The sequence below is a fragment of the Solanum lycopersicum genome, chromosome 11 (assembly GCF_036512215.1).
Source record: "Solanum lycopersicum chromosome 11, SLM_r2.1".
Taxonomy (NCBI): domain Eukaryota; kingdom Viridiplantae; phylum Streptophyta; class Magnoliopsida; order Solanales; family Solanaceae; genus Solanum; species Solanum lycopersicum.
This window is the reverse complement of record NC_090810.1, coordinates 5,895,487-5,906,915: the sequence shown is the minus strand read 5'-3', so window position 1 is coordinate 5,906,915 and position 11,429 is coordinate 5,895,487. Positions and strand designations below refer to the sequence as shown.

The 11,429-nt window shown below is 32.9% G+C and overlaps 1 protein-coding gene across 1 annotated transcript; it reads right to left on the bottom strand.

Moving 5' to 3' along the window:
- Positions 1 to 5,820: 5,820 nt before the first annotated feature.
- Positions 5,821 to 10,067, bottom strand: IMP3 (myo-inositol monophosphatase 3). The gene is made up of 12 exons (NM_001246908.2): positions 10,017 to 10,067; positions 9,856 to 9,911; positions 9,248 to 9,298; positions 8,459 to 8,539; positions 8,260 to 8,363; positions 8,080 to 8,164; positions 7,604 to 7,658; positions 7,464 to 7,507; positions 6,765 to 6,833; positions 6,570 to 6,670; positions 6,436 to 6,492; positions 5,821 to 6,167 (listed from the first exon to the last, which is right to left on the bottom strand). The coding sequence occupies exons 1-12, from the start codon at positions 10,027 to 10,029 to the stop codon at positions 6,077 to 6,079; spliced, it is 807 nt and encodes a 268-aa protein (NP_001233837.1). The 5' UTR covers positions 10,030 to 10,067; the 3' UTR covers positions 5,821 to 6,076.
- Between the last annotated feature and the right edge of the window lie 1,362 nt (positions 10,068 to 11,429).

Here is an 11,429-nt window from a genome sequence, read left to right as displayed (position 1 = left end):
TTCATAGTTGGTCTTCCAAAGACATTGGGTAAGTATGACTCCATTTGGGTAATTGTTGACAGATTAACTAAGTCTGCTCACTTCATTCCGGTCAAGGTGACTTACAATGCAGAGAATTTAGCCAAACTTTACATCTTAGAAATTGTTCGATTGCATGGAGTTCCACTTTCCATCATATCAGACAGAGGTACGCAGTTTACTTCTAAGTTTTGGAAAACATTGCATGCTGAATTAGGTACTAGGTTGGATCTTAGTACCGCATTTCACCCTCAGACCGATGGTCAGTCTGAGCGAACGATTCAAGTGTTGGAAGATATGCTTCGTGCATGTGTGATAGAATTTGGTGGTCATTGGGATAACTTCTTACCTTTAGCAGAGTTCTCATACAATAATAGCTACGACTCAAGTATCGATATGGCCCCATTTGAGGCACTGTATGGGAGGAGATGTAGATCTCTCATTGGTTGGTTTGATGCATTTGAGGTGAGGCCATAGGGTACCGTTATTTTGAGGGAGTCGTTAGATAAAGTGAAATTCATTCAGGTTAAGCTTCTAGCCGCTCAGAACAGGCCGAAAGAATATGCAGATCGAAAGGTTAGGGACTTGGATTTTATGGAGGGTGAGCAAGTCTTGCTGAAGGTTTCACCCATGAAAGGGGTGATGTGGTTTGGTAAGTGAGGTAAGCTTAGCCCAAGGTATATTGGTCCATTTGAAGTTCTGAAGCACGTGGGGGAGGTGGCTTATGAATTGGCATTGCCTCCAGGACTGTCAGGAGTGCACCCGGTATTTCATGTGTCTATACTGAAAAGATATCATGGGGATGGAAACTACATTATTCGTTGGGATTCAGCTCTTCTTGATGAGAATTTGTCTTATGAGGAGGAGCCTGTTGCCATTTTAGATAGAGAAGTCCGCAAGTTGAGATCAAGGGAGATTGCATCCGTCAAGGTTCAATGGAAGAATCGACCCGTTGAAGAGTCCACTTGGGAAAAGGAGGCTGATATGCAAGAAAGATATCCACACCTTTTTACAGATTCAGGTACTCTTGCTCGCCCTTGTTTTCCTTCTTGTGATCGTTCGAGGACGAACGATGGGTAAATTGGTATCTATTGTAACGACATGTTTAGTCGTTTCGAGCAGTAGAATTGTTTTTGTTAATAACTGACTATTCGACGAATTTTACGACGGACCGTCGAGGGTCTTCGTGCCAAAACACTTAAACTCTGATATTTGGGTACGGGGAATCAACTCTCTGAACTTCGCGACGAAAGAGCAGCACGGACCGTCGTAGACACGACGGATCGTCACGAGCATCTTCGCTAAAATCGACTCTCTGAACTCTGTGACGACCCTGCAGGACGGACCGTCGCAAGCACGACGGGCCATCACGAACTGCGTAACCTTGACTGGGTCGGATTTCTGCTAAAGTTTTAAAAGGGTGTTTTGGACTATTTATGACAAACTGTATGAAATTAGTGGGTAAGTTTAATAACTTATTTACTTGGGGGTTAAAGGAGATAACCTTAAGATAATCAATGGGTCACTTTTATCATAATGAATTATATGATAATTAGGGTAAAAAAGAAAAAGATAAAGAAGAGAGGGAAGAACGAGCGAGAGAGGGAGAAGCGAAGAGGAAAGCAAAGACTTTGAGAAGTAGCTTGCTTGATCACGATTCTTCGGTGGAGGTAGATTATGGTTTATGCTATTTCATAGTAAACTCTAAATAGCGATTGATATGTATTGGGTGGTGTTGTAAAGTCTTCTATATGCTTAATTGGTGTTGTAAAGTCTTCTATATGCTTAATTGTGTTGTTGCATGTTGTGATTATGTAAATGGTGATGGATTATAATGATAATACTATGGAATCTTAAAAACCTTAAATCCACTCTATTAATGATGATGCCTTGATATAAAAGAAGGCTTGATGAACTAAAATAATGAGGTTAATGGATCGGGTGTCACGAACCGACACGTAGTATTAGGGGATCGGGTGTCACGAACCGACACGTAGTATTAGGGAATCGGGTGTCACGAACCGACACATAGTATTAGGGGATCGGGTGTCACGAACCGACACGTAGTATTAGGGGATCGGGTGTCACGAACCGACACGTAGTATTAGGGGATCGGGTGTCACGAACCGACATGTAGTATTAGGGGATCGGGTGTCACGAACCGACACGTAGTATTAGAGGATCGGAGTGTCACGTTCCGACACAAGAGGAATAAAGAGAATGAATCTTGAATTATGGAATATACTCAAACTTAAAGAACCTTTTTCCCAAATGAGTATGGTGTGGAGGCTTGAGTCCTCAGGCGTGATCTTGACACCGTTGACTTAATACGTGCTTACTTTATTGTTATTGACACTTGTTCATGTTGTTTGTTGCTTATCACGTGTTAAGTGCTGTAGTTGATTTTTTATTATTACTCAATGCATATTGCTTTCTATTTTGTGTTGGCCGATGATACCTACTCAGTACGTGTTCCTTGTACTGACCCCTACTTGTATGTTTCTCTTTGTTATTTGTGGAGTACAGCAAACGTACCATCGACTTCGACTCGTCCGCAACTCTAACCAGTCTCCAGCATATCAGAATTCAGGGTGAGCTACTGTTCCTAGCTCGTGCTGGATTCTCTCCATCAAGTCTTGATGTCTTGAAGTTCGGACATGGACATCCTTTTACTTATTTTAGTTTCTTAAATACTCTTAGACTTAGAATTTGAAGATAGATGTTCTTGGTGTGATGACTTCCAGATTTTGGGGATGATAGTTGATAAACTTTTAGAATGTTTATTTATTAGTTATATTAATAAGATTTTGAGTCTTCCGCATTATATTTTGTTCACTATGGTTGAAATATTTGTAAATGTTGGGGTTTAGATTTGTTGGTTCGCTCACATAGGAGGATAATTGTGGGTGCCACTCGCGGCTCGTTTTGGGTCGTGACAAAAATAAAAAGGAAAAAAAGTTAGAAAAATAAGAAAATATATTTTATAACAAAATACTTATAAAAATAAAATTATAGTAGTTATTTTAGGGTGTTCACTCTCTTTGAGAGAGTGCACACCACTGACTTGTTAGATGAACAAAAAATGATGCAATTATATCTATTCAAAATTGTTTAGTCGGTAATAGGATGATTGTAAAGTTAAGGTTTCTTTTTAAAAATTCGGGACAACTTTAGCGGTGATTTTATGTCTTTTCTCTTATAGTATATTTATGTAAGTTATAAAAAATATTTTGAAATACTTATAACCCACGGGCTGACCTCTAAGGCTTGCGAGTAGGGCATACGAGACTAGCAGACCAAATGAAGCTGGGCTAAAAAATCTCGTTCCTAAATGAGCCAAAAAATTAGGCCCAACTTCACTTAATTCAAGGAAATTGGTTGGGGCGGAGTAGCAGGCCAAGACCATTTTCTGTTGAAATAATTTTGAACTTTATTGATTTGAAGTGATAAATGAAATTGAACTGAAGGCCTCGTTTGTTTTCATTAAGATTAAGACATCTGAATCTGAATAGACATCTGAATATTAAGATTGCATTAAGAGTTAGGTGTCTAGATATGAATATATATCTGAATAATAAGATGTAGTCTCAAAATCTGAACACTGAATGATTATTGTTTGTTTTAAATATTTGATGTGCATATGAAATCAAACATTATATTAATAAAATGTTATAAAAAATTCATTTTAAAAAATATATTACTTTTTGATTAAAAAAATAGCATAATCATCAAGCATATTATAAATGAAATCATAAATAAAAAATATTTATAGGCACAATATAATATCACAAACTCAATAAGTATGATAGATACTAGTCAAAAAATAATAAATAAGGTATCACACTATAAGTGCCTCACATATATTTTGGCTAATCAGAAAAGCTAAAGAATTCTTATATTTTTTTCAATAATCTTAATCCAATTCTCTAACTTCTTTCATGTTTTTTTGAAGCGCACACTTTCACAAATATACTAACACATGTACTATATAATGACTCTTCCCATCCAAGTCCATCTAATTTTTCCATATATTCTTCAAATCTGCACTATTTTTTTTAATCAATAACTTCAGAGTAGTAATCATCTTCTCATAAATTTCCATTAGACGAAATAGTTTTTTTCTTTTTTTTCCCCAGCTAAAACTGAAGATTGGGATGTAGAATTATTAGGACCTAAATTATTTTTTGTTACTTACTAGTTCAACAACAACAATATATAAAAGAGTCTCAATAATAATATTGGCCTAAGACAATATTCTAATAAGAGATCTCAAATATGTATACATAGTTATTATTTTTAATTATGAATAACATTTTTTTACTCAAAAATCTTGATGAACTTAAATACACTAAAAATTATTGCAACAAGTGTTCTTGACAAACATCAATACACCCTAAGAAAATTATTAATATAAAAAAATAATTGTAAAGATTATGAAAACTCATCAGTTCAAGAGAAAAAAAATGGTGTTTGATTGAGAAAAAAGAGAAATAAAGTTTGTAGTTGAGAGAGCAAAAGTCGCACAAAGACCGAGAGAAGCGATACAATATTATTTTATAAATTATTATATAAGTTTGAACCGGTGTTAAAACTCTCTTGCAAATATGATGCGCTCGCCCAGCAAGAAAGGCCCTGACCCTGCCAACCAAGTATCAAAAAGAAAGAAGAGAAAGAAAGGAGAAGAGAACTTCGTATGCGTTCAAACCTTTTTAGGTTTATTAAGAGTTTTTTTTTTTTTTGAAAAAAAGAAACAAATGGATTGAATATGAATCATTCAGATTCAGGCCTACAACCCAAACACACTATCGTTTGGTAGAGTGTATAAGAATAATGCAAAATAGGGTGCATTATTAATATTTGCATTAGTAGTGCTTGCATTATTAATACTTGCATTAGTTATGCAAGCATTATTTCTTATACATTGTTTGGTTTGATGTATAGAAATAATAAATCTTGTATAATTTTTATTTGAAAATATACTTTTACAAAATATCGTTCACACTTTATTTACTTTTACACTTTCTTGCAAGTTGCAACAAAGTCATTTGCTAAAATATCATTAACTCCTCTTCTTCTTCTTCTTTTTTTTCAAAAATAATATTAAATAGTTGTACTATTTGAGTCAAAATATTTTTATGAAAAGTTGGATTTTTTTTATCAAATTTATCGCCACAATTGTAATTTTTCTTATTAAATTATGTTGAAATTAGATTATTATTTTTTTTACAAAAAATATATAAGAGGCCATTAAATCTATTAAAACACCAACAAATTAAAAGACATAGAAAAATAAATGAAAATAAAAACACATGACAACAAAGAAAATTAAAAAAAATCAAAATGTTAGGAAATGTTTCAAAAAGGCTTTCAGAGTAGTTTTGTAATTATTTAATCTAATGCAAGTTTTAAATATAATACATTGCATAGTAATTGTTAGAGAAAAAAAATGTTTAAAAAAATACCCTCCACAAATATAGTGAAAAGGATATAAGAAAAGTTTTTAAGGTCAATTGTGTCTTTTATAATGTTAATGCATAGAACCATTGCATTACTAATCCATCGAAATAGACGGTATTAGTAATGCACTCTTTAATACACAATAGAGTGTATTACTAATACAAGCATTAGTTATGCATAGGTTAGAAAAATGTACTAAACAAGATACTACTAATACATCAAGCTAATACATGCATTATTTTCTCTAATACACTCTACCAAACGATCCCTATTAATGAGATGAAACTGAATGATTAAAATTCAAACCTTCATTAAGCGCAAACAAAACGAGACCGGCAAGTGAGATTGCTATCAATCTGTGATATCTTATTAATCATAACACAAAATCTTACAATAATTCAACAAGGAAAAAATGGCTCTTCCCCTTCCTTTTGGTGGCCTTCATAACTGACCAAATAATAAAATTTAAGATGATCAACTAAATAAGAAAATCATTCATCATTGATAGTTTTTTCTCTCAATATTATCCGCACATCGCGCAAAAACTATACTAGTAAACAAGTAAAAAATCGAAGGTATCTTCATTCCATGTTTCTCATTCTTATTCATTCAAGGCCTTGATAAATGCATCCTTGAGATGAGCATTTGTAGCAGCTACTCGTCGAGCTGTGAGGTCGAATTCTGAACCAGATCTGAAGAAGAAAAACTATTAAACATCAGACATATCGAACTATCTGTCCATTAATCGATTTTGTCTCAATCCTAAAACAATTGGGATCGGCTATATGAAGTACCACACTTTGTAGCTCGTTAAGAACACATTCTTTCGACTCTAGAAACCTTCATTTACGTCTAAATGAGAATGATACTTTTACCCCTCTAATAGAACAATGAAAACTTCATATCATACTATATTTCATTATTTGGGAAATTTCATGAGGAATAAAGTATATAACTCACGGATCAAACACGAACCCTCCAGCTTCTTTCACAATCACAGCACCACCTGCAACATCCCTATACATAGACACAAACGTTACCAATATGTCGAAAGTTACAACTTTACAAGATGGAAAAGAATTTATAAGCCTTACCAAGGGCCACCAAATTCAAGTTCGTAGAAGAGATCAAGCCTTCCACACGCAACTCCACAGAGATTTAATGCACAAGAACCACACATACGAAGGGACCTAACCTGTAATATAAAGATCAAACCAATTTTTTTTTTTAAAATTGTCGGAACATATTTTTAACTGAAAACTTGGATGTTTTGGTAGGTGTTGTGTAACCTTGAAAAGCAAGCTATTGATTCTCCCTGTTGTAGCATCTACAACTAACTTATCCCGGTTTGTTCCAGCCTGCTCCGGTAAAATAAAATGTCAGTAACTTTTCCTAGTATAACCGAATAGATAAACAGAATAAGTAAACCAACATATAGATAGGCATAAATCCAATAGCGAGGAAAACAAATCTTTTATGCTTCATCGTAGCATAACCATAATACTCAGCAACAACTATTATCGAGAATCATCTGACGACTCACATGGAAGAAATACAAGGCTGCTAGAGATTCACAGGGAAGACAAATATATTGGCTAAGAATACGCCGCAAATTGGACAAGCAACAGAACCTGGTTTCTGTATGCATTTAATCGAACTGGTTTATATATCCTATTTCACATCTTTGTAGAACTCAGGACGGGCAGTCTAGCTTGAAGCAAAATAATCGAAGGCATACTTCACCAATTTTATGCTACTTCCGAGTTAACATAAACCAAGATGGAAGTTCAATTAGTTGTAGTTGACAAACATTGCGAAAACAATTTAAATTTCAAGTTCTTACGAACCAATAGTTACAAAAGAAAAGATAAACCAAAGTAGTTCTTTGTGTGTCACATTGCATTGAAAGATTTCAGCGGGGTTGCAATTGTAAACAATAGTTAGGAGATGCTGTCATTAAGCAAAATAAATAAAGGAAGGTCAAGTACCTCTGTAGCAAGAAGAGCCTTCACGAGTTCAGACTGTGAAGATACTGCAGGTATTAAAACAAGGCAGAAGATTTGTTAGAGATCGATAGGTTTAAGCATGATGTTGTGAAAACTACACTATAACCAATATGCAACAATACCTTTGATAGGCTTCCCGTTGAGAAAAGCACCTTTCCCATCAATACCGGTGAAAAGCTGCATTTCAAAAGCAAAAATCGTCTTACTAACTTGAATCATCAATTAAGATAGAAACAATATAAATAAAACGAATAAGCACCTAAGGGTGTGGCCTAATGGTCAATGAAGTGTGTTGAGCACCATGAGGACCGTGCAAATGAAAGATCCATATAGGCAAAACAAACTAGTTGGAAATAAAGGTTAGTTGCTGTAAAACTCTTAGGATTATTTTAGTCTGGTTAGAGACTTGTATGTTTGTGAAGGGGCAAGCACGAAATCTAGAGAACCTTATAGTTTATAGAGTACGTCTTATTTGTTTTAAAAGATAAACGATTTAGTATTGGAATGAATTGGACCTAAATATAAGGAAATGGATGTAGAGGGTTCATGCAGCGGAACTCAACTAAAAATTGAAGCATTGTTGATTGAGATATCTGACCTCGTCGATAATTGGGTTGTAAACAACACCAACTGTTGGTTTCTTTTCAATTGTGAGACCGATTGATACACAGACAAAAGGGAACCTGAAGTCGATCAATTTTTACAACGATCAGCTTGAGCAGCTTCATGGATCATATAAAACAGTTCTCTATCAAAATATGGAGAAATTTAAGATTACCCGTGCACAAAGTTAGTGGTTCCGTCAAGTGGATCAACTATCCAAGTTGGTTCATCAGTCAGCTCAAAGTTTCCACAAGCAGCAGTTGTTTCTTCACCAATGAACTAAGTGTACAGATATTGCAGCAAAGAGGCAGAAACAGATCAATACAATCTTTTAACGAAGTGATTGAACTAAAGGATACAAGATGAAAGCGAACCTTATGGCTGGGGAAGCGTTGCTTGAGATGATTAAAAATGAAATCTTCACATGCCTTATCAGTCTCTGTGACTAAATCCACCTACATTGGATGAATAACATAGATTTAATTGTACAAAAAGACCCATAGCTTAAAACAAGAGACAGAAACAATCAAGATAGCTGCGTCATGCGAACTAAGCCAGGTTAAGCGGAGAAGGGTAGAGGGGCAGACGCATATGCCCTAGTTCCAGAGGCTGCGGTTAGTCCAAAGGGTTGGTCTCACAAAATCCGAATTTCTCAGTCATCAGAAAGAAAAAAAAAATCTACCAAATTTAACATCTTTTGGCCAAAAACAAAACATATGATTAGCTTTACGCAAGAAACAACTCATTCTCAACTAGTTCCTACTGGATAATAACCCATAGATCCTCGAACTCAATCCATAAACATGGTTCATTTTCTACGTAGTATCTTAATATCCAAAATTGGTCTTCATATAAGCAAGAACTGACTAGCAAATTAAGCAATAATAGCTCTTCATGAAGATCACAGGTTGACAGAAAGCATTTGTTTACAAGGAAAATCTAAAATGTCGCCAGGCGCGTGTCCAGATCCTCAAGAAGTAGTGCATTTTTGGATGATCCAACACAGGTTCTGCAACTTTTTCTCATACTCTCTAAAATGATGTTTAAACCGTGTCAGATCCTCCAAAAATCTTTTTTTAAAGGACCTGACACTCGCCCGTTCAACAATATTTTTGAAGAATCTAAGCAACATAAGTGAAGGCAAAAACTAAACAAGTACTAACCATTCCTTTGTGCTCTACATGCTTAGTCTTGTAGAATCCTTCGCGAATTATCTGCAGAACACATAAATAGAAAACAATGAAATCAAGAAAAACTTAAAAGCTAAAAATTAAATCTTTTATGATTATTCAAGCTTAAAATTGAATCTTTTTTTGATAATTCAAGCTTAAATTGAATCTTTTTCTATTAGTCAAGCTAAAAATTAAATCTTTTTTGATTGTTCAAGCTAAAAATTGAATCTTTTTGATTGTTCAAGCTAAAAATTGAATCTTTTTGTGATAATTCAAGCTAAAAATTGTATCTCTTTTTGATTGCTAAAAATTGAATCTTTTTTTGATTGTTCAAGCTTAAAATTGAATCTTTTTTTGATTGTTCAAGCTAAAAATCGAATCTTTTTTATCATTCAAGCTAAATAAGAATTGAATTCTCTATGATTGTTCAGGCTAAAAATTCAATCTTTTTTATTAATAGACCAAAAAATTCAATCTTTTTTATTAATCAATCCAAAATTGAACTTTTTTTAATTACTCAAGCTTAAAATTGAATCTTTACAACGTAATTAGCTAAAATTATTCAAAAAAATTAAAAAATTGGGTTAAATTAGATCTACCTCTCCAGCTTTTTTAGCAGCTTCAACTGCAACATCAAGAAACTGTTCAACTGAACCTGAAATTCAAAACAATCACATTTTGAAAAACAAACAATTAAGTTGCAAATTCGATTGATAATTATATGGTTAAAAAAAATTCTAAACAGAGATAAGGGCTCTACCATTTTGTGCCATATTAAAAATAAAATATTTTTAATTGTATGATAACATTTAAAAAGAGGAAATTTGATGTGAATATATATAATAATATATTTACCTCACATAGCATGTGAAAGCATATTATATAATACTACAATTATAAATAAGACAAAATTTGTTGGACCAGAAAATAACCAATTAATTCAAATCAAATTGATCTTGAATTTAATATTTATTTAATTCATGTTTGAATAAAATGCTTCTACAAGAATAATTAAATGTACAAAATTTGTTGGAACTGAAATAACCAATTAATTCAAATCAAATTGATCTAGAATTTAATATTTATTTAATTCATGTTTGTAAAAAAAAAGCTTGTACAAGAATAATTAAATGTTTTGATTTTCAATACTTTTAATATTTTTATTTAGTTAAAGAATCCCAGAAAATGACAGACGTGGAATATGCTTATGTAACGTGAGTATATGCTTATTTTTTTTATTTTTATGTTTGGTTTAAAGTAGCTTAGTGCTTGTGCACCTTTATTTTTTATTTTTATTTTTTGGGGGGGTAATATACGATTTTATATATATGATATATTTATATAATATGCATCAAATGTATTAAACGTGGAGGAATCTTGAGTTCCTTATTTGATTGTGTACTTGTTAATATATATATAAAAAATATTAGAACAATAATGAAAACTAATGCTTCGATCAATATCATAAATTAATTGCAGAAATTAATTACTCAAAAGGTGAATATACAGCTTTCTATAAATAATTTTGCGGAAAAGGATCAAAACTATCCTTAAATCATAGGAAAAGGTCTAAAAATACCATCCATTCATGTTTTGGTCTAGAAATATTCTTCCATTCACTTTTCTGACTCACATACAGTAAAACGTCTATAAATTAATACTCGATAAATTAATAATCTCTCTAAAATAATAATTTCCTCCGGTCCCAACTTGAATTAATGGAAAAAATTCACCAATTTCTATAAGATAATAAGATAATATATTTTCAGAAGACAAATATATCTAAGACAATTTAGTGAAATATGATTATATTGTGTTCTGTTTTTTCTCAAAATTTAAATATAGTTGAAGCTTATTTCTAAATTTTCTTATTGCATCCAAGAGCTTTGGTGTTATCTTTTCGAACTACACCATAAAATTGTGAAGAATTCTATATGCGATAAGTGTTTCCTTACGCGTATCTGGTTTGAAACGTAAAATATCATCACCAACATTGCTTTTTTTTTTATGATATCCACAATTTCTTCTAAACTCTAGACCTCTGAACAAGTATCATTTTCACTCGGATAATCAATAGGTTATTGACATACATTTTGCTATGGTAACCGTGATCATTAATCATGACCTTGAATTCATGAATGACGTTTTCACAAGTAGGTTCATTTAGATTCTA